The sequence below is a fragment of the Leuresthes tenuis genome, unplaced genomic scaffold, assembly GCF_036924035.1.
Source record: "Leuresthes tenuis unplaced genomic scaffold, fLeuTen1.0.hap1 SCAF_7, whole genome shotgun sequence".
Classification (NCBI taxonomy): domain Eukaryota; kingdom Metazoa; phylum Chordata; class Actinopteri; order Atheriniformes; family Atherinopsidae; genus Leuresthes; species Leuresthes tenuis.
Window position 1 is genome coordinate 22,639,436 of NW_027325361.1, and position 24,743 is coordinate 22,664,178.

The window sequence follows — 24,743 nt, forward strand, 5'->3', positions numbered from 1 at the left end:
CATGGTGAATGTTCACCTTGTACCTTTCTGGCGTCTGCGCGTACGTCTCTCTTGATCTCTGTCACATGGCCTGTCACTCAGACTGTTAGCGTTAGAGACTGAAGAGTTGCCCTCAGTGCTGACCAACACAGATGTTATCCATCACTGCTGCTTCAGAGGTGTTTGTAATGGCCGCTTCAGTGCCGTATGCACACTTTCAAAGACTGTGAGGCATGTACAAAATCCTGGAGTTTATTTTGTTCGGATGGGGTTCATTACCATAATGATGATAAATATGAATAATCCCCCTGTGTGATTTGTTAGAGATGTTGGAATTGCAAAGTTGAGCTACTGATCATTTCTCTGGGGAGCTGGGAACTGGGGACAATGTGAGACCAAAATGCTGAATTTATTTTGGGATGCACAGTGTGCTGTATGCAAGTTGTGTGGATGTTAAATATATGTGTAGTGTGGGGAGTGGGGGTATGTGTATATGTATACATCTTTTTAAATTGCCACATGTTTAATTAACCATGCTGCCTCCCACAAGTAGTTTGTTCGATTATTTTTGGATCTTGAGAGCTGAATCCTCAGCTTGAAGAGAGATGTAATCAATGGTTTTGTACTCTTGCATAACAGCAAGGATAGAAGTTTTTTTTCTTTTAGCTTGAATCCTTTGATCACAGTTTGACTCATTGGCTGGTGGTACACTCAGTGGTCATCTTTGCACATAATTGTCCTGTGCCACATTTAGCCAACCCACGTATATCTCTGCTGTCTGCGAAGCTACCTACAGTAAAATCGGACTGTCTGGATAGTTGTGTGGTTAATTATCACAGCTGATGCCCACAGAGCTGAGGGAGCAGACTAAACTGTTTGCCTGCATTTGGTCCCAGTTCATTTAGCTGCTGCCCGCGGGACTGAAGCTTTTTATTATGAATGAGGCGCTTCATTGATGTGTCTCAAAGTCAGAGGCTCATTAGAGCTAAATACTGTCTGCTGGCTGAACTTGCAGCTTGATGACTCCAACAGCCATGCCACTATGTCATAACTCCGTCACTTAGAAGCATTGGCAGCAGCCCAACTGGCAAATAGGCAAACTAACATTTTTAAAGCAAACTGCTCGCAGTTATAAGAAGTCAACAGGAATTCTGAATATTTCTTTTTAATTTATTCAAAATTTATCATAGCTCATTTTAGATTTACATATAATTGGGTTTGAGATATTACCTTTGGGGACCATTAAATATACACTATGAGCTAATCCTAGCTCTATTATTGAAGCTTCAGCACTAGCTGCACTTCATATTGCCATATGAGATCACACTTAATTCATAGACCACAAACTTTGCAAACATCACAAACGTACATACAGTCTAAACACTTGTTTTCATCTTAAAAAACACATATTTTCTTTCTGCTATCAAATACAATGACAATATCAATGCCACTTTTATATCTGTCAGTTCGATACATATATAAACAGCACCCATTTAACTAAGCTTCAGATAAAAACTCAAAGCAAAAAGAACTGGTAACAGTGTAACTAAATCTCATCTATTACAACTCTCTGATGTTCAGCCTGTTCAAAACCCAATGTGGAAAATTTCTAAAAAAAAAATGTATCAAGTTATTTTATTGGATTTGGACGAAGCAAGCTGTTTCCCTGTGTTGATATGTTTGTGTTGAGCTAGCCAATAGTTTAACAAAAATGCATGCTTTCATACATATATATATAAAAAAAATCACTCCTCTCATGGCCCCCTTCTGATAAACTTTTACCTGTAGCTTGCATTTCAGGGATCCTTCAGATTATTCTTGCTGTTTAAGTTTAATCACAAACTGGTGAGACAGTTTGGGTAAATAAGGTAAAAGAGGTATCACCATAAAACTTTTTTTACTGATTTTTTTTGACAATATCCTCACTACATATTTGCTCATTTGCAAAAATTTGGCATAGGCAAAATAAAATAAAGACCTTTATGTATATTTTAAATGACAAATCTGGAGCACATTGTGTAATTGAAGGAAATGAACCCAAATTTTCAAAAGCAGGGGTTTTGCTTGCAGTGTTATGTCCCACAGCAAACACCTGTCTCTGTGTAATGATTTCACTGCAGCCAGTGTGACAGAAATCTGTCAATAACACTCAATTTTCAAGGGAGTGGAGGAATGGACTACAAAGCACCAACTGGAGACACTCATTGCTTTCATTTGAATAATTTAGCCCGACTGAGCACAGATGCTTTTCATTGTAATAAAAATGACAAAAGAGAATGAAATTAACTGAATCCGTAAATAATTTCCTAGCTCGCTGGTTCCCTGCTTTGTGTTGATTGTTTTGAGGCCACTCTTTCTTCTGCTGCTACAAGGTGCCAGTGAATATTTACATGCAGTAGCGTAATTAAAGATGACTTACTTTCTTGCCTCTGTGCGCATAATACTAATAAGCAGGGATTCTTGCATAATCTTTGTTTCAGTGTGTGTCTACAAGTGCTCTTGCGTAAAAGAAAGAGAGTTTATGGTGATGAAAAGAGAGTTCATGCACATTTATCCTCATGGGGCTTGTTAACGTGTTTATATGTGTGATGTGTCGCTGTTCATCTTTCTCCTTCATCTGACTTATTGAGCCACTCTTAATTATATAACAATTACACTTTAAAGACAGGCCGTTGCCAAAGTCAATGCACTTTGTTATTAGCATCTAGTATAGTCTACCGTGCGTAGGCCATCTAGAGCACAGGATTAAGGACCACCTAAATGGGATTACCTCCAGACTAAGGACCCCTTTGATATTGACTCTTTCACCCACTCTGAAATTTATAGACCACTTTAAATTCCACTTAAACACAATGTGGCTTTAAACACAGAATATATATCGCTACATATACTATAACTCTGCTCCTTATCCATCCACTGAAGACAAACTCAGAGGTCTGTTTGTGTGTATGACAGAGATCTCATGTTTTCTTCCAGTGGTTTGTCTCAATGGTTTTGTTCTGCATCAAACTTGATCCGTCACCGTGTTGTGCAGTGCTACTGGCAGAGAGACCGAGCATGAGATGTCTGACTACACTTGATGAGAGGATGACAGAGACAAAAAACAGCCACCTGAGTGAAAGACGTTAGTAGTCTGAAACATCAGGGTCAGTATGCTCAGCTAATCTTACATTAGTCTGTAGTATTTTCTATTATTGAACCCCCAGAAAAATAAACAGAAAACAGATTTAGTTACGCGTTGTTAAATGTAACCTTTTTTAAATACAGAAATATGTGCATCTGTGGTGGCTAAATCGTGTCTGTCCCTTTGTTAATGTTAGGTAACCATGTGTATCAGCACAGGCTCATGATAGGTCAGTTTCTATTTATGTCTGAGCCCCCTCTCACCCTCATCCACCTTCTTTTGCACCTTCCCTCCCCATACTTTCAATGATGGTACCCTCCACATCCACTGGACGTCACAGGCCAGCCACAGGGGAGGTTGAGGGAGGAGGGGAGAGAAAGAACGGAGGGAAAAAGACATGCTGTTATAAAGAGGGAGTAGGAAGAGAGAGAAAGAGAGACATAGCTCCAAGTGTGACCTAAGTGTCACCCCTGGCCTTCTCCTGCTGGAGGTTGGAAGAGTTTCATTTTCCATTAATCACTGGCTCTATTTTCATCACACTGATCTGACCATCTTCTCTCTCGTTCCTCTGTTCCATGAACCAGCCATTTTGCTTAAAACACCTCTCTTTCTCACTGCTCTCCCTATGATCCACACCCCATTTTTTTGTACATGTCTGCTTTCTCTGTCCTTTGTGACACTAAAGCTTACAGTGGCTCTCCTCCTAATCATAAAAACTTCAGATTAGAATATCAATAAATTATTGTCAAACTATAATATTAAGATATTATCGTTATTTTTTGTCTGACTCTGCCCCTTTTTTTTGCAAAGCCTTTCTCCTAAGCTTGGGCAGTGTTCTTGAAGATCTTATGTAACCCTTAGTTTATGAAGACTGTATCTGCAGTGTGTTTTTCAGTTATTGGAAACACTCCATAGACAAAGTCACACTGTACACTGAATAAAAAAGGACAATGTTTCCTTTTAATATAACTTATAAATCATTTTCAGCTAGCTGCTGTAAATGTGCTTACAATCATACTGCAGAAGATGAGAACATATTCCATAAGAATTGTTCAAATGAGCCAAACTGGCAAAAAAAATAATGTATTCTGGTCCACTCTCCTCTTAGAAGAGGCTGGCCATTCTAAAACTTAGATAGTGGTCATTTGTCATTATACCTGCTATTTCCAGTGTTATGAAGACATAATGCAGCAAGTAATTGATGTAGGAAATGTTTTGTGGCACTTGACATAACCTTTTGAAAGCAGTGACTAAAATATTGTGTTATTTCACCATATATGCTGTCGCGACTGCTTTGACACCTGACACACGACACATGACACCCAAGGGGAAAAGAAATGCCAACAAACAATACATACAGAGTGGTGATCTTTTAGCCTACAACTTGTTTTTTTGTGGTCACAGAATCCAATTGAATCTGTTGTGTGCAAATGAGAAATTTATGCAGTAAAATTATTTGCATATATATAGTATCATACATATATAACAAAGTGAATGACACTATAAAACCAGGGCACAACTGGTGCCATGGATGCTGTGGTATTTTGAATGCGGCTCACTGTCGACTGATCTAACTTTGGAGTTTAGAGCAACAGGGCCATGTAGTTATTCACTTTTCTTTGTAGATGCAATGGTGAAAACTAGCCCTTTTCATTTATTCATCTTATCTCCCAGACCTGCTTTATCCTGTTCAGGGTCAGAGTTGACTGGTGGCTGTAGAAACTGGAGATTTTCATGCATTCACTGTTTCGAGCTACTGCAGTGCTTTATAGAACTCATAGAAGTAAAACAACAGAAGGATAGATTTACAAAAGAGGTAAGAAAAACTGTCTGACATTACACCTACATACTCAAGGTAGAGAACCTGCTTGAATTTTTTTCAACACAGTTGACAACAGGTACTGTTTCTTTAAAGTCTCCTGCTACACGTTGATTAAACCCCCTCAAGTAAACCCCCCTTCTTTTATATTAGATCTTTAAGATTTTTTTTCCCCAATAAAAATAATTAATTTTTGTCTTCTAATGAATAAGATGTAACTTTACACTTTTGCTTCATTTGGTATTTTGGGATCTGTGAATATGCAAATAATACCTCCCACTTGCGGTCGATGCGGGATGGCAGACTGGTGGCAGCTTTTGTTGGCTGCTCTGACAAGGCAGACATTATTCTGGCCAACAGAAGCAAAACATTTCTGTTTTTCAAGCAGGAAAGTGGTGGGAAGGAATACAGTGCTATGCTGTATATAGCTTGGAAATAAGGAGGGTCGAGAATACTCTGATGGCTCTATTTTGTCAGTTTAACACTTGTTATTTAAAGGGACATTCATTTTTTCAAAGTTGTGTGAAGTACATAGTTAGTGTCTTATCTGTAGTAGACACCAGTCAGAGGGATCTCACTTCAGAGAAGCAGTTAGGGGGACTGATAGGCGAATCAAGCTAGCAGATACTCTAAACAGGAAGAAGAGCTTATTTCAACCCAAATCTCATAAACTTCTGCTATTCAAACTAATTATGTTCTGTGGATTTTACAGCAGTCCATAGGTATTGGCATTATATTTTCTCAGCCAAAGAATGTCCATGTTGAACCATATTCTAATCATTGACCAGTGATTGACTGCACACCAGCATAAAAATCCACCAAATTACAACAGCTATATGTTATGTGACAGACATGACTGTAATGCAGTGGAAAAAACACTCTGATTAGATATCACAGCTCAACATGTTTCACGTAGAGGACGACATATCAGGGCTGAAGGTGTGTAGTGGTAGTATTAATATTGTAGCAGTTATACTGAAGTACTACAGATGTGACAGCATAAAAGATGTTTGGCAAACATTGTACTAGTGTGAAGCTCTAATGTTACGTCCTGAGGCTGAATGACAGCTATCAAGATGCTTCACATCAAAGACTAATTCCCTGGTAGCCGACTTTAGAGCAGAGCAGCTGCTGTGACTGGAACAGTAAGGTCAACGGCGAGAGCAACACATCAGACTGCACTCTAATGACATGGAGAGACCAGCACTGCACCGTGAAAATCAATACAACATAGAAACACTGCAGCAGCCGTGGCAAGGGACAAGAAGCTTCACAACCATGGGGAGAAAAAAGTCCAACTTGGACAAGTTTGCAGTGTGGAGACAACAAGCTCAGTCGTAGAAACCTACAGCAACAGACAGGCAAAGATAGATAATGTCATAAAATGATAAATAATTGTTTTCATAATTACAACTTTTGTATTAATCTGATTTGGAGTAGCGTCGCAAAGCTAGGTTTTATGTTTCATCCTGAATAAATTACTATTCTAACGATCAATAAACATGCTGAGTTTCACTGTAGTAATAAGATTTTAGAGCCCCTATGGAAGCGCCCGCAAAGATCTAAGGCTTTTTGGATGTGCAGCTAAGCAATCACAGTAGGGTGGAGAGGATGAAAGATTTGTGAATATTTATAAAGCCTAATTCATTCAGCACACAAGAGTCCTTCCCAAAGTCATGTTTGCTTTCAGAAACACTAAATAGAAACACTTTTTCACAAACTTTTGCTTTTGCTCCTGCTTTCTGCAAAGTTCTGCATGATCACTGCCTGCCCATTACTTTCAGTCTAGGTGCTCATGTGGCTGCAGGCATAAATGAGTGACTATCTAATAAAAGGATGAGAGGATTACATTTGTGATGAAGAACTCCGTCTGTTCACATTCTTGTAAGTCCTGGTCATCTGGACTGTTGCATCATCAGCCCAATTTAATCACAACTAAATACAACGGAATGAGAAGAACTAGAACACCATGGGCACCAACAGGCTTTTTTTTATAAAGTGCTCTGCAGCCTGACTCAAACTTCATGTAACCATCACTTACATTATGAAAGATGGGCAGCATGAGAATTTGAGGGCTTGAAATCACATTTTGTAGGTGAGGATTTTCTTGATAGGAGAAGACGTTAAGGTGCTACAGGGAAGCAGTCTCTTCACAGATCCTGATATAAATGTCATGGAAAATTAGGCTGTGTATGCTCTCTACCTGCTATCTATTCTCAGAGGACTGAAATGTATTTTCATAGCTTTCCCAATGCTCGGAGATCCTACTGAGACATGTAGGTGAATATTGAATATTGACAGCAATATGAGGGATTAAAAAAATCTATTCACTTGCTTTTTTAATTTACAACACAATCCTTCACATACCTCACTCAGCTGTTTGTGCATTGGTTCATCTTGATGGAATCTAGATAAAATTTTTGTTTTCTTTGGACCTAAGGTCTGTATTGTTTGTCACATTAGAGGACATTTTCACCAGTCGTCTCCAGTTATGTTCCCGCAGCCAATCAGGCTAATGTGCTGTAACCAAAGGCAACTTCTAAGTGACATACGTGGTTGGCAGGAATCGCTGGTAGCTTCTCACGCTGGAGCAGGATAATGAGACTGTCCCGCTGTCAAGCATCTGTGGCCCTGCTCTAGTTTTCCTTCGTCACACACTTCACGCATATAATCAAACACTTATCTAGGCTTTTTTACGTGGTCATAGAAGATTCTATTTACAGCAGAGGTAGAAATAATAAAATGAATGCAAAATGGAAACATAGCAGCAAAAGTTGTGTTTGACTGGTGTTTAATTTGTGTAGATGTGTGTGTTTGTGAGGGCTTAAATGCGGGAGTGTGTCTCAAAGCCAATGTGCAGTTTTGGCAGCAGAGAGATTAAGTGCATTCATCTTCATTTGCTGCCTGATGTTGGCTGTGTGTTACCTGCTGGAACTGCAACGCTCTGTTTCCCCCCTTGAGACTCAGACCACCGATTCGGCTCTGAAAAGTGAATCAGACACCGCTCATTTCATATCTCTTTTTCTCTATTTTCCCTCTCACTCTTTGTCCCTCTGCACCCCGCCACTTCTGATTCCGTATTCAGCTTAGTACTCGTCCCTGTTGTCCCATATTTACAAATGTCTCCCTCTTTTGATGCAATCTGGCTTGGTGTCACTGTGACATTTGACAAATAGCATAACAAATTACACCATCAATCCCTTGCACTTTGAGTTATGATATTGACACCGGTGATTTCTGCTTATAGAGCAGCTTTCAAATCTATAAGCATGCATGCACTTTTCCTTGTGTGGAAAATAGAGCCCTTTTTGATACTAGACTAATGGCTTATTGAATACATAATTTTTTCCTAATATCATATTATCAGGGCTGGGAAAATTGAAATCGACTGACCTACTTTATCGGCATACCTTTTAGTGCAAACTAGAATGGCAGTATTAAAAGAGAAGTGCAACAATGAAATGAAAAAGCCCCAGAACCCATCCTTTCTGATGTCTTGTCTCGGCTTCAAAATGAGGTGTACAAGAGGTGGCAGTTTGCCAGCAGTGTGTTGGACTAATATATGGACTCCTGTCTGACGTATGCATGTGAAGTAAAATGTGTATGCCTGTATGTGTGAGTTTTGGAGTGATGGAAAGCCACATTGTATTACTGCTGTGAGTGAACAGTGAAGGAAACAATATTGGACAGAAGGACTTGTACATTTCACGTGCCACTTTGAATTAGGCTGGGAAGCTGAAGGTTACCTGGAGAAATACTGAAAGCTTTTGCCTCAGAAAGTGCATTTATGTGGGGGGGAATCAACCCACCCTTTTTTTCTTTTAAATAGAATAAAATGAGGAGAGGTAGAAGAAAGAAGTAAAAGGCAGTATCAGAAGTGGTCCAGCACCCAATCAATGGAAAAATGAAATTACATAAATAAAGACCATAACTGCCACATATGGATGTCCAATAAGTGTCAGGAGAGCTGCATTTTTCATTCAAGTGTTTCAATGAAAAATGCAATTATACAGATTATGATATTATAGAAACTTAGTTTAAAAGCATTACAATATCACAAACCAAATTAATATAAAACAGTCTAATGTAAGTGATGAATTAGGTTTGTCCTATGCAATCTGAAATCTGGAATAATCCATCCATCCATTTTCTATACCAGCTTAATCCAGTTCAGGGTCATATGAGGGTTGGGGCCCAGCTGGCATTGGGTGAGAGGCAGGGTACACCTTGGACCGGTAAAAGGTGCATAGTCCAGCATCTGTCTTAAATGTATCGTTGCTCATGCCGTGGATGACTTTCAAATGTGTAAAGATGACTTTGATGCTGGGATGCATATTCTAATTTTGGAGTGACATATGTTACCAACAGGCTGACATCTCTTCCTGAGAAGTAGGTGGCTATTTAACAGGACAAAGACAGACCTTATGTTGCAAGTCTTAAAACATTGTCGCTTCATAGATACAGACTGTATATGCTTAACTGACCTACAAACAGTCTAGATATGTGTCTACTGGGTGCCTCCTAAAGCTTTCCAATAACATAATAATAGTTAATTAATTGTCTACTCCCGGTTTATCCTGTTCAGGGTCACAGGGGCACTGGATCCTATCCCAGCTGTCATAGGGTGCGAGGCGGGGTACAAACAGGACAGGTCACCAGTCCAGCATTGGTCTAAGACAGACACACATGCACTATCACACCTACTGTCAGTTTAGAATCATCATTGACAAACGTGTTTTTAGCAAGAAAATAAAAGCTTCATATTGTTCTCCCAGCAAACCGCAAAGCAGTTGTCAATTAATACAAACAATTAGAACACTGAACACTGAAAACATCATGATTTATGCTCTGGAAATGATGCATGTGTATATCACAAACATGTGAAGTAAGCATGAACTCACAACATTATACATGGTGGAGGTACATAAGTTTTTACATTACTGACAACAAAACAATATTTTTAACACATACCATACATACACACTTTAGACACTTTTAAAAGAGATTGTGGTCATTTCACTTATTTCTTTGACAGTAGGGTGGTATATTAAACGACTTAACTGAAGAAATCTAAGAAATCTGGATGACATATCCCCAGTGTACAATCAATGTCCAGCATAAGAAATAATCCAAGTTTGGCCAAAAATGAATCCTTTTTGGATTTGTCAGTCTACTATGTCACCATGCTGAATGCTGTTACAGCTAAAGAGGCTTCCAGGAGATTATTTGTTGAGTTCAAGGACAAGTTTTGAAATGCTTTCTGAGTCTTGTTGAAAGGCTTGCAATTCACGTCCTTCGACTTCACTTTAAATAGATGGCTGGTGCTTTTTTTGTTTGTTTGTTTAGACTGGGCTCCTGTGACTTTTGTAGCCTGCCTTTTGCCCTTATTATATCAATTATGATTAAGTCATTATCATAAATACTTACTGTAGTTGGAAGAAAATTGATTTACAAAGATGTCGCTTACATTACACTGAGAGGGGGTAGAAAATTAATGTACCATAAATAAACTGTCGTACAATTATTCCATTATTGTATTTCATTAAGCAGCAAGGTCTCCAGGTCTGTCTTAAAAAGTTATTTAGGACTGTTTTGGACTAAATTACAAGTCCCCCACATAAAAATGAGTGTTGAGGGTTGTTGGGGAGAGGTAGGACCTCATGGGCATGATTTGTGGAGGATAGCCCCTTTCAACTAGACAAAGGAATGATTATTTTCTCCTGGATTGAATCTCAAAACACATGTAGTCCTATCTCAATAGGCTCACTCCCTCACCCATACATTACCTGTGCTGGGGGATCACTTTACAAAGTCAAGAAAGAATGCCACCACTGCAGTCAAGTAGGTACCTGCTCAGCTGTGTCTATTTGGAAATACTTTACAATCCTTGTTGTGGCTTGTCAATATTCATGTTTTTTAGGGAATTGGCACTGACACCACCACATATGGGTGCAGTGTTAAAGGAAAATTGTAAGTTAAAATGGAACTTTGGGCCTGCCTCTTATTTTGTGTTCTTGTCTGCAATCTGAATCTTTGCCAGAGATTTAGAGAAAAGTGAGTCAGAGGAAAGTGAGTCACGGCTGAGAAGAGATGGAACCAGCAGGAAAGTGGGTTTGCCGTATGTATGTCGGCCTGAGAGGCAAGGCGAAACAAGAGGAAGCAAAGAGACCGTCCAAGAGAGAAAGGAGGGATTGGTTTCACCTGCCCTACAGTGTTTAGATAAACTCCAACAGCAGGGAGCTGAGGAATCAGCAGAAATGAAACAGGATGCAGGTTTGACTCAGTACTTCAAAAAGAACTTGAGAGTTCAAGAAACTAAATTTCTGAATGACTCTAGCGATACACATGTACTGTATAAGTTAGTAAAAGGGGTATTTCATGGGCATTTCCTGTCTCTCAGCACATCCTGTCACATTATACTCTTCACTTGGAAAAGGATGTGGGAGTAGTATGAAAACTATAAAGGTCCCCTGGAATAGCTTTAATAAGTTTTGTTCATCAGTAGAGGAGCTCCTATCTGATTTTTTAGTAAGAACCAAAAAAAACAGGCAGACTGAATTCAAAGAAAACCACCAAAACAGGATGTAATAGAAGTTGGTTTTCTTCTGTACAACATACATGCTACTTGAAAATCTTGACAGGTTAACTGGACCTAAGTGAGTTGAAGGTGAAAATACACTTAGCAATTGCTAAAAAATAATGACAAAATACACACACCGTACATAGTACACACATACACTCATATAAATAAAGTGCTATTAACCACCCATCAGAAAGAACGAGTAGCATTCAGAGATGATTGATTGGGGTGCGTCTACTTGGGAAGCTGCTTAAAAATATTTTCACTTTCAGGCTGTAGATTATATTATTTTAAACTAAGCATGCACAGCATCATACTTTGGTAAGCATGTCATGATTGCAGGCCTCACCTGTAACAGCTAAAAATCCATGAAAACTACCAGATATAAAATGACAAGTGCGGAGGCAGCTGTTGCTGGTGATCCTGAGCTCCACATCAGCATTGCTTTTCACAAACTCATTCCACTGAGCGTAACTACAGTAACTACTATGACTGCATGTCTCCCAGCATCCATGGTGTGACTCTTAAACTTGACAATTCAATCCACTGAGTGTAAAGTTTGATTATCTGAGTGCATGAGAATCCTTCCAACATTGGTGGAGCAGCTCTTTAACTGTGTTCCTCACAAAACTGTTAAACTTCTTATCCCTAAAACTTAAATTTTTCTATAAATTCTCATATACAGATAAGATTATGCAAATTCGTAATAAGGTTTCAATTTGCTTTACACATTGAGCGAGTGCAGACATGTTACATTAGCAGGCTAGCATGCTCGCAGTAACAAATGCAAATTAATAGAAGCTATGATACCCCATTCTGTATGTTAACTTTATCAAAGGATAGTGTGTCGTTATGAAACATTACTTATTACTTATGCCCTTATGAGAAAATTTCTAAAAGATTTCGAAATGCAAAGGACACCACATCTGAAATAAAAGATAATCACTGTTTTTGTACAAGACCTGTCACGCGCAGAGCTTTGTGAAAGTAGCTATTGTCGAAGAGAAGCAAACCACAACAAAAAAAAAGCCCAACACAAGCTACAAGGATTTAAGAGTCCGTCTGTATGTGCACAAGCTTAAATACTTGCAGTGCATGATTACATTGTCCAAGACTTTATTATTTGATTTAGATTTTGGACTTCCTGTTAAAGAACAAGATTCACGTCTTTGTTTCAGTAAATGGTCTGGAGTAAATCAGTCTGTGTGTAAAAGGCTTTGTGAGTTATTACATCTTCATTGTTTTCTTGAAGAGGTCCTGTCAGAACATGTGGCTTAAACCTCTGGTGCCCTTTTGCTTGACATTTCAATCTTTCATAAAAAGAAATGTTCTAGTTTGTGAGTACAACAAGTGCACTTTAGAAAGACATTTCAGCTGCTTTTTATTTAACCGTTCAGTCCCCCATTTCATTTCTGTTCGTTTCTGCTCCATGCTAATGAGGGAAATCCAGTTTCTCCCAAACTCCCAAAGCAGGTTTGGGCAGTTCTCCTGTTTACCTTTTCTGACTCCGCCCCTCTGTTCCAACACTTCCTGATCACCTTGACCTGTTAGAGGTGAGGAGGCTCTGAGCTCACACAGGAGCACTGCTCCTCATATAGGATTTGAGTTGGAGAATTCCCAAAAGACAGGCTGAAGAATAAAATTTCTTCACCTGAAGATCGAACAGCCAATCGGCAGGATCCCTGGCTGGGATAAAGTCCACTTTCGTGAGTCATTTAACTCTCCTTCCTCTCCACCTCCTCTTTGAATGGTGTAATGTTACACTCACTGCCAGACTTTACCTGCCGAGGTGAGCTGCAGTGTTGAAAGTGAACTTCGCTGGTGAAGTTATGTAAGTATACTTTCCCATTTCAAGTCTTTTCAGGTGTGTAACTGCCAAAAAAGCTTCACTGGTTAAATTGATTATTTCAGCAGTCATAAAACTTTGTTGCAGAGCATGTTACAGGTCTGGCTTGTTTGCATGGGAGTCATGTTCGTACAAGTGGGTTATTGCATGCCCTTTATGTGTGAGTAGGACATAAAGGGCAGTTACAACTTTATCATACATGCATAGTTTTCTTTTACCTGCATGTGTCCTGTATAATCTGTTAGGAGCCACTCAGCCATTCTAATATTAGAGACACTTTACAGAGGCTCACAGCTGCCTACAGCTGTTCACCCAGACTGAGGTGTCAGGTCTGGCTCAGACTCACTGTGGAGATTACTATGAATTTAGAGACAAGCCTCCATGCACAGACTAACAAATACGCAAGAGCTTTGTGTAGAGATTAGTGAAAGGGTTAGAATTATAGTACACATCCTATATACTCCCTCTGTATGGAACAGAACGTGCTACAACACGGGCAGTTTTGTGTTCCCGTAATGTTACGTAACATTGGAAGTGGGTCTAGATCTTAATGAGTCAAGGTTATGACAGAAAAAATGTATTTGAAAATATAAATAGATAAAGGATTCTATAGTTTTGCCTTTTCAGTGAGATTTTCAAAATACTTTCAATGGGACACAGAAATGAGTCCTTCTGAGGTTTTTAGATGGGAGCATCTTGCAGACACTGAAATCTACTTTTTAATTATTTATGCACAAATGTTTCACCCTCTCATTTGTCCTGTTACATAGAAATACCACCTGATGTTTTTGTTTTTCTGTTGTCTTTTCAACAGTGTGTGGTAACGAAGCAGATCTCTGTCTATAGAAAGAGAAAAAATGGCTTACTGGCATTTGTCTGCGTTTCAGGGCATGTCTGAACACAACAGACTATGCTGGAATCTATGAGTTGGATTTGATATACACACTTGGTGCCTTTAACTCTTGGCTACCTCATGGCTGTTTGTCCTTATGGTTTTTGAGCCATTTGAAATAACTAGTAGAGTACTAAATAAGTAGCACTATTTTAAGTTTATGATATGATGATTGACTGATAAGATCATAAGCCACCTCTTGTTCACACCGCCTGAGTCTGGGCCCTGTCACTGTGTGTCAGCCGTTGAATTAGTTTCTTCTGAAAATGACTCACAGAATAGTTTATTGTTGACAATGCAATACCACACCTGCTACAGGTGAACTCCTTGCCAACTAAAGTATCTGATTAACACAAGAAATCCCTCTACCCTATCTCTAAAAACAAACTGGACCTTTTACCATAAGGGTGTGTTTTGTTTGATTTATACACATATTTCTTAATTTTCAGTTATTGAGCATGTGGTTTCTGTGAACATGGCAACATGCTAGCTCATTGTTGAAAGGGGGAATGCTGACGCAGGCACAGTTACCTTGTCACAGGATTGTTTTTCACAGTCAATCGTTCGGAAAAAAAAAGCTGTCTTGTTTCATTATCATCTTCAAATCTCAGATCACTGGAAAGAAAACTGAGACAGAATCAAAAGCTGTATTTGTATCAAATTTGCAATGTGTTAGGAAGACGGTATAGATAACATAAACCTCGCCCTGCTCTCAAAGGTTGAAGAGCTTGACATGACTGTGGTTAAATGACAAAGAAAGAGCTGAAGTCTCACTGTATTTACATATACTCTAGTCTATGAAAATATAGCTTTTTCTTTCACTCTACAATCAAAGCTGAAACAGAAAAGCTGTAAGGACAGGAGATGAATTATGGACCCTGAACGCCCCACCTTGCTCCTCTTTGTTTGGACACTGAATTGTCAGTGTAGTTATTAGTAAAGCATCAGGAGTATGTCAAAGTTCAGCTACTCTTATGTATTGTCTTTAGCATAAGCAGTGGTCCAACAGGAATGTTGTAACACTTTCATCCTTTCACTTTAAGGATTGAGAATAAGCTGGCGAGCTGATGGTCCTCAGGCACGGGTGTGTGCTTTGAATATGCGATTCTGAAAAGTGGGTGTGTGGAGGCAAACGTGTTTTTTCACCTCTGCCTGTAGTTACATGCATTTGTGCGCAGGAGAGAATTGTTATCGCATGATCCTCATTCCAAACTCAAACTGTAACAGTTATTGGGTTCAGGTTAGGCTGTTTCAGTGCTGCAGACGTTATCTATGCTTTTACAGACAAATGTAACATACAATACGATTTTTTTTTCTGTTTTGTTATTGTTAGGGTGACGTTGCTCTTCTGTTTGTAACACCAGATATTTTCTAGCAAGTTTCTTAGTGATATCTCCGGATGACCTCAGAGTGAGACAGTATGTCACTATAGTTGTGTGTGCATGTTGCTCTCCACTCGCACTATGGGTACATTATACATCTTGTGGTGCCTCACTGAAGGAGCCGCATAGTCCATTCTTAATTTGCTGCGAACAAAACAGAGATTTCCTCAGCATACTTTTTGTATCAGGCCCTGCATCTCCTGCTTTCAACCCAGACATTCTTCCACTAAATGTTAAGCGGTGAGAGCACATCCCCAGAAGAGAATCTCTTACAATGAAGTGCATGTTGAACTATCACTGTAGAAAAAGTCCTGGACCAAACTGTCAGCACATTTCTTGAAAACTCCGAAATGTTTATGTGAAAACGGCTTTGAAGGATATTATGCTGAAGAGAGCATCAAACCAGCTTCACTTTTAATTTTCTTTAAATCCCTTTTTTCATGTTTCCATCTCTTCCTGGGAGACATTATCTCTCTATCTCTCTTTCCTTCTCTGTCTCTGGCTTTACCTGTGATGAAAGTGCTCAGCTCCATAGATCAGGCCAGACCTCAGACGCGGCAGGTGCCACAGTGTGTGATGAATCAGCTGTGTCACCGCAAGTTCTCAAAGGGAAAGTTCATCTTTGTTAAGACTGCTCAGCCACCTCTTATTAGTTTTCCCCTCCCAAAACATCAGGGAAACTGATTTGTATGGCAGTCACATGTCCCTATGTTCTGACTTGGTACTGATTATATATAAAGAAGATTTGCACATGCACTGACACATAATTGTATGTGTTAGTGTACTGGGCTGTACACCAAAGTCTACTGTTTTCTGTGCTTTTCAGAAACTACTTACCAAGAAAGAGTGCAAGATCATGGGAATGTGTTCAATTAAAACAGAACAAGCTCTTGCATTACAATTGAATTTTGTTGACTTCACAACTTTTGCTGTTGATGGTGTTTTTTAACAAGATCTAGTGTCTCATTAAGCAGCCAAGACCCAGTAGCGGGTCCAAAAACAAAACAAGTGGAGAGCCAACAAGATTTCTGTTGCCAAGGTGACGTGTGCCTGACTGAGCCCATCTGTTTGTGCCCATGTGCTCGAGGAGCCTGCCTGTTGTCGACATGACGTGTACACTGGCAAGCTTGTGATGCAGAGCACAATGTAAACCTGAATAGCAGTAAACAATAACTTGGATTGATTGAAATCATGCCATATTCCTCTATGGATTAACAGTGATGAGTGATTGTCATGCTGCCCACTGAGCAGAGAGCTGGAGACTTATCTGTGTGGATTTGTGTCTGTAGTGGCGGCTGAGATGAGTAGTATTGATGTTTCTGCATCAAGAGAAAAATCTCTTGATGCAGGTATCTCCCGTCCTTTCCAGTGGTGAAAATCAAACAAACTGAGAAAAAAAGAGACTGCAGCACTCATCAACTGCTGCAGTTGTTTGCAGTCATCATGTTTGTGAAGAGGAGAAGACTCCAGCGTTCCTGCTCTCTTCAAGCGAAAAAGCTTATGAATACTTTCTCGCCCATAATGTCACTGATAATTATTTCCTCCATGTCCTTTTCTTTTATTTTACTAAAGTAATGCTCTTAAACTCACTTTTCAGGGACCTTACTTTATGTTCCTTTTATGCTTATTTACAATTAGCTCATATTCACGATGGAGTTTTGACTTGTGGCTGCTAACCTTCAGTATCTGTTCATGTTTAAATTGTCAATGATTTGTTAGCACTTCCACTATAGAGACGTTTCCCCATCTAAAAATCTCACATTGTTTCATTTTCATCACATCAAAGAAACAAATTTGTCTCATATTACCTGGTATTACATGAAAAAGACTGAATCCTAAAGGTATTTTGGGTATATTTGAAGTAGGGATGTCAGAGGTACTTATGAGCAGTCAAGGTTATACCTGCAGTAGCGGTCAGAGTGCTCTCACTTCAGAGACGCACGGAGAAATTCTCACAGGGAAGATAAGCTTAGGCCTCAACTTCACCAAAAATAATTTTTTAGACAGGTATTTTTCCTTCTGTTTGAAAAAAGTGTCTTCGTCCTGATGAAAAATTCCTACAAACCATGAAATAATCATCCCAGACCTGTGGGTGGTGACGACATCCACAGTGACGACACGACAAAATACATGAGAAGAATATCTGAGCCTGCCTACAGAGCTGACTCTCCTTGGGCAAACCCTTTAGAATCAGTTTGTGCGATGGCAAAACCAAAAGACAAATACAATTGCCTTGAGATGACAATTGTTGTAATTTGGTGCTATATAAATAAAATTTAATTGAATTGAATTTGTTTGTGTGGACAGACGATGATGTGGAGTTGTTGCTCAACTTTACATCACTGTGCGAGACAATGAAAGCCCAGAAAAAACATTAGAAAAACCGGTTTGTGTGTGCCATTGTTGTTATAGTTTCCAGTGCACATTCATTACACAAAGCAACAGTTGACATGCGCAACTTATGCTGAGATGCCCAAAACATCTGTTTATTGTGTACACATATGAAAGCATTTAAAAAAAAAACTCAGTTATTTTGACTAAAAATGTCATATAGATGAGAGGTGTATGTACAAAGGACAAAATTGATTCACAATATACCTATATTACTGTGGACAGGGCCGTGAAGCTACACACAAGGGCATCGCAAAAGAGTGATTTTCACCGTCTGAAGCAAATCAAAGATCAATATTTTATAAAGGTTCAAGGGAACACTACATAAGAACATTTGACTTTCACGCTGTGTCATGGGCTGCAAGGTGGTGTGGCGGTTAGCACCGTCACCTCACAGCAAAAGGGTTCCTGGTTTGAATCCCGGTTGGGCTTTTCTGTGTGGAGGTATGCATGGTTCTCTCCGGGTACTCCGGCTTCCTCCTACCGTCCCAAAACATGCACATTAGGTTAACTGGTGTCTCTAAATTGACCCTAGGATGGGCTGGCAACCTGTCCAGTGTGTACCCTGTCTCTCACCCACTGACAGCTGGGATAGGCTCCAGCCCCTTCACAACCCTGAGTTACATTGGGGAAATGGATGGAAGCTGTGTCATGTTTTGCATCAGGAACTTATTTATTTTGTCCCTATTTTCCTAACTAGAGCATGTCTCTGTTGCTCTGCATCATTACATGCATTGTGGCTGGTCAATATATCCCACTGAAGATCAGTCCAGCAATCTAATTCCAAAATAATAAATAATGATAATACTAGTTAAAAAATAATATTAGTTAAAAAAAAACCTGCACAAACACTTATCATATTTAAAATATTTGTAAAACTAATGCCTAGCCATAAACTGTCTGATAATCTCTGATGAGGGAGATCAGGGGCAGGATATTTTGACCACCCGCCATGCAAATAAATGATTCAGAGCATGATGGACATTCTTCGGTTGCGAAAAGAGTGAGAAAACTGTCAGATTCAAATTGATGTGATGTTGAATTGATTATATATTGCTTTCGGCCTAACTGCTCTGAAATTCTGAAGGTTTAAGATGTTTATGAATGGGGAAAAGTCGTTCTTTTTGGGCCCACTTTGTCAGTAACTCTTAGTTTAGCTCCCATGTGAGAATTTCAGGTTTCTGGACAATTCCAGGACAAAGGTTCCCAGGACAAAGGTCCCACAACTTCTTCCGCCATGCCTCCAACCCTACTGGTGTGGACTCATGCACAATAGCAGACACTTTGCTGTTTGCATCAAATACTGCTGCTGCCAGTGCAAGATTTAGACATATTGGATTATTACTTATCCATGGTTTGCAAAAGTGTTAAACAATATTGTTTTAACCTAAACTAGCATATGAGGTTGTTAAATCTGGCTCCATTTTGAGTGCTAACTGTGATGTTGATCTTTCTGGAGCCCTTCTACATCTTTATACTCACTGTACTTCTAATCCTCACAGATCTTCCCATCTAATGATCCTACCAAATCCAACATGGTGTAGCCAAGTCATGCCTTCCAGATGAGCATACAGGAAGAGAGCGCACAGCCTGACGTTGCCACGGTGATGGCCGAAGCATCGGCTCCTCCTCTCTCCCCTTCGGAGTATGGACTCTTGTCTCCGCCCCCTGACCTGTGTGCATCATGCGGCCACAGTCACAAGCTGGAGGAAAACCATGAGTACCTCTACAAGGACGAGGTGGACGATGACCTTGTCTGCCACATCTGCCTGCAGCCGCTCATCAGGCCTCTGGACACGCCCTGCGGACACACCTACTGTCAGGAGTGTCTCACCAGCTTCCTGCTGGAAAGCGATTTCTGCCCTGTGTGCCGCACGCCCCTCATGCTGCAGAGCTGCAGGAAGCCTAGCCTTCTGGTGCACAAGCTGCTGGACAAGCTGACTGTAGCCTGCCCCTTCATTGACCATTGCACTGAAACCTTGCCTCGTGGTGAACTGGAAGACCACATCAAAAGCAGGTAGGCTGGAAGAAACAGTTCAACCACCTACTAAGGAAACTAAGGTATAATCAATGATCTTATCAAACATGTAAGCAAGCACTTTAGCCTCTGTCTTTAGTTTTCTGTCTCTCTTGTTTGTTCTTGCTATCTGCTATAAAAACCACACTGACCTGCAGTGAACACCTACTCTAAGTTTCCCACCCTCTTTTGCCCGTCATAATTTACCTGCAGCTCCAGTCCCAAAGCGGAGAGCTCCTCCTCCGACCAGGCTTTCATCTAACCAGGCCCAGCTCCTCTGCTTATATGTCATTAAAAGGTAGTTCTTTGGTGTTTCTCAGTGTTGGTCTACTTTCACTAATGCTCATTAACACTCCCTTCGCCCTAATACTGCTGGGATGATTAATATATCTCACCAAACATCACACACAGGCAGCTGAGGATTTCCTTTCCATTTGCATTTAAAACATTCCAAACACAAGTTGCTCAAAGCATAAACTCATCTCAGATGCTTCTTCTTCTCTAACACCGTCTTTTCTACTTCATCCTTCCCACGGTCTGTATTTTCACCACTCCATTCCCTCATGTAGTGTGAACGTTATAATGAGGTGTGGATCTCTGAGACTGCCTCCCAGAAGGATTCGGCTGCTCTCCCATAGTTAGAGAGCGTTATCTGTGGAGGTGAGGGGCCATGTCCACAGAGATGACTCTGCGCATTGTGTGCAAGGATGTAAAAAGGTTTCAGTGAAATATCCATTTTCAACCTTTCTGTCACGCTCCAGTGGCCGTGACAATAAATTAAGTGTACTATTGGTTGAACGGTTTCTGTTTAACAGTGCTGGTTAGCATTCTTGGAATGACATATTGAGTTTGAAAAAGTAAGACTGATGATAAACTTAAGGAAACAAAAAGTGGAAAAAGTGTCTTGTTGTCATGGTATGCAAGCAGGGAGAAGTTGGAGCGGCTAAATGGGTCAAGCAAATGTCAGATGCAAACTCAGGAGACTAGTTATTGCATCTAATTTCCATACCAATGACTTTTTTCCAGCATGGCCACAAACTTGTCTACGCATCTACGAAGAGGTTGTTATTTGAACTTGGACCGCCAAAATCTTGTAATAATGATGAATGTAGCTCCGTAAAAGTAACCAAGTCACTGGGCAACGATTATTTTTACACAAGTGGGATGTATTTTAATGTTTAAGTGGCAGTAACTATGGAGGTCAAGCCACGTTATTCTCGTGCACTTTAAATATATTGGTGTCATTTGTGGAGCACATCTGCATTACTTAGGTCTCCCTACTTGTTAACTGCCTTTACCTCTTTTTGCACAGTATCTACTGTGTTAATGTTACTGAAATCAAAATGCGAGCTCACATCTACATTCTTTCTGACAGCATGAAATTCTAAAATGCCTTTTATTGCAGAGTTGGAGCTGTGCTATTCTGTCATTCTTAAAATTTGTATGAGACATACCAATCAGATAAAACTCAGCTCTGCCGAGAAAGGTTTTCCCATCCCAGAAATGATGGACACTCAGAACAGGTATTATAGGAATAAAGCCAATTTAGACATCAAGATGAATCTCACAAACTATGTGTATGGCATCACTCTTCTCTCTGCCTGCATTTTGGTGCAAATGATAACACAGTGCATCATCCCTGGCTGTTGCTACCCCAAAGTCTGGCAGTGGGTCAGGAACTGTAATGACTGAGACAGCCTCACCATCTGGTCAGAGCTGATTTTATACTAATCTAATCATTCATGACCTTTACTGGCCTTTGGATGGAGGAATTGTCATTCAGTACACATCTACTTTAATCAAATACAAAATCTTAGCTACAGTATGTGATCTGTGGTGTTTCTTGTCAGCTTTGTTACTTCGTGCTTTAAGGGCTTGCAAAGAATTCAGGCAGAAAGAACCCAACTCTTTAGCTGTGACATATTATTTTCTTCCTCTTTTTGTAGCCATTTACAGATCACTACATGCGCATGAGTTGTCTGTCTGTAAAGCTTAAAACTGCTTTTCTCTCTTTCACATATTTTTTTTTTATTAGTCAAGTCATTTTTGTGTGTGTATATTTTACTGAATATTACTGCCTTCAGGCTGTATGGTGGTGTGTTGGTTAGCACTGTCACCTCACAGCAGGAGGGTTCCAGGTTCAACTCCTGTCTGTGGCTGTGGCCTTTCTGTGTGGAGTTTGCATGTTCTCCCTGTGTATGTGTGGGTTCTCTCTGGTAGTCTGGTTTCCTCCCACTGCCCAAAAACCTGCATGTTAGGGTAATTGATGATTATGAATTGTCCCAATTGTGAGCATGCATGATTGTTGTTTGTCTCCTTGTGGCCCTGTGTTGGACTGGCAACTTGTCTAGGGTGTACCCTGCATCTCACCCAATGACAGCTGGGATAGGCTCCAGCCCCCCTCCCCCCACACGAACCTAAATTGGATTAAGTGGGTATATATGGATCAATGGATTACTGCTTGAGCATGTTAGTGTTTTCTTCTATTTGTTCTTTAGTGACAATTATTAACTTGGAAAAAGTACCATCAGTCTGTCTGTCAGCAAGAAAACTAACAGGCTGATTTTTACAAAACGTGCTGGGGAAATGGAGTGGTGTGAAAGGAATAACGCATCAGAATCTGCTGATCAGAATACTTTCTTTAATATAGAGCATCGGTCTTGGTACCTCTGGTTTTTCAGAGTTTCTTGAGGGGGAAAAAATTTAGCAGATTTTCCTCACATCATGGTAGATGGTAGAATATTGTAGGTGGTCCTACAATAGATATTGACAAAAAAGCTCAAGGAAAAGGGAGCGGACACTCACTGGCACACTGCTAACACTTGCAGAGTTGCCCTGACCTCCTCTGCCGTACTCCATGCTGCCCCATGCTTTGTACTCATAGTACCTCTCTTGTTGGGTTGTCTTTCTAAACTGGAATTTGAAGATTGTCCCAGAATATGCTGCATATCTAAAAAAACAAAAAAAATTACATCCAATCAATATGAGGAATTGGCTGCTGTTAGTGGGAAATGGAAAAGAATAATCAGATGAGAGAGAATGTGTATACATGTGTAAGTTGTGATGCCTTTTTTGAGAGATGGAGTTAATGTGTGAGTGCATGAAATGACTCCTGAGGGACAAACTGGCTTCTGTTCACAAAACTGCATCCTGTCACAATCCAATTACTTTTCCATTTCCTGCGTGCCCTGTGGTCTTGTTGCTGTGTGCTCTGTTCAAATACCACAGGACAACTTATGCCTCAGTATGCACGCGTGCATGCATTAACACACAGACGTGCATGTCGGCGAAGCTTGCCTGTAACCACACTACCTCCATCCATGAAATATTTATTCAGACAGGGTATTTACACCAGTTAAATGACTTTCTCGAGGGTAACAGACGGAGTTATGTAAATTGGATGACAGTAGGGAAGAAAAGATAAAAGAAGAAAAAAATTATGAAAAGAAAGAAAAAGGAGAAGAAGCTATTAAATTTTTTTTTTTACTATTAATGAAAACCGGCTTGCTATAATATCGAAGTGTTAAAATAAACAGTAGTGGAAAAGGGTTTAAGGGTTAGATTAAACAGAAAGGAATGAAAACAGATAAGATATCCTGTGTTTCCTACTCAAAGTTTTTTTTTCCTCTTATACAGCCAGATGAAAGAGACAGAAAAGGATGAAAGCAATCCTTCAACACTTCAAACAACCACCCAACTATTAGCATCTGTCTAATGTTTTTATAATCAAGTCAAATCTTCAGGTTAATGCTGGTTGCTGCCATCAGCACCTATCACAGTGTGTCAACACCTCTCACCCCCCAGTCCCTCCCCAGTTCCCAGATTCAGGCACAATCAATCAAAACAGGTGGTGATGGCGAATAACCTTTGTTATGATGAATTACAGATTACCCTTTATCTTTCACTGCCTCCTTATATATTCTAAAAATGAATGAAACTGTAGATGAATGACTGGGTGAGTCAATCAAATCTTCACTTGATTCATTAAAGACTCACTCCAAATCCTCTCCTTTCTATCCTCGTCTTTCTCATTCATGTCACTTGAAACAGCAAGCTCCCAACCCTGCAGAGATTACTGATTTGCCTGTGTGTTTTGGTTATGCTCTGCCTTTTATTATTATTTTTTTCCCACTCATGTAGGCAGATTCTTTTGAGCGATCAGACCAATCTGCTGCACTGGGAACAGTCCATCATTGGAGAGAGGTGGAGGGTATGGAAGGCAACATTTTTCTTCCCTCCCCTTTATCCTCTCCATCACAGGGGCCACTGTATGTGCAGGCAGCAGGGGTAAATGCAGAGGTGGTATGTGTGTGTATACATGTCTGAGGGTGTATGTGTGTGCGTACATGTGGAAAAGGCAGAGCCAATCAGTGAAGCACCAGGTAGCTTCATCCCCCCATCTCGTTTTGGTCTGCTCCATCCCCCCCTTCAGTGGTTTCTGCTGCAGTATAAGTCACAGCCTGCGCTGTTCTCTCTGACATACACACACACGCACACACACACTCTCACTCAGAAAGGGAGATAGACATGCACACACACGCATACGAGCACAAATCCTCTTACAACTCGCCAGTGCCCAGAGCAGATTAAAGGGCTGCACATCTCAAATTGTATTCCAAATGTGCCACCTTTGCATGGGTCTCCTTCCTCTTCCTCCTGCACTTTTTCCTCCTCCTGCTGTGCCACAACGGGACTTCTCCTCTGCACCTGCTT

The 24,743-nt window shown here is 40.2% G+C and overlaps 1 protein-coding gene across 3 annotated transcripts in view; it reads left to right on the forward strand.

The window, feature by feature from the left end:
- Positions 1 to 13,040: 13,040 nt before the first annotated feature.
- The window catches only part of lnx1 (ligand of numb-protein X 1), a 34,113-nt gene continuing 22,410 nt past the window's right edge, over positions 13,041 to 24,743 (forward strand). For 2 of the 3 annotated variants that reach the window (XM_072389968.1, XM_072389970.1), the window contains exons 1-2: positions 13,041 to 13,333; positions 19,516 to 20,030. In XM_072389968.1, the coding sequence (XP_072246069.1) occupies positions 19,576 to 20,030 (455 nt within the window). In that variant the 5' untranslated portion in view covers positions 13,041 to 13,333; positions 19,516 to 19,575. The remainder of the gene's footprint in view (positions 13,334 to 19,515; positions 20,031 to 24,743) is intronic. The other variant, XM_072389969.1, reaches the window with a different exon arrangement.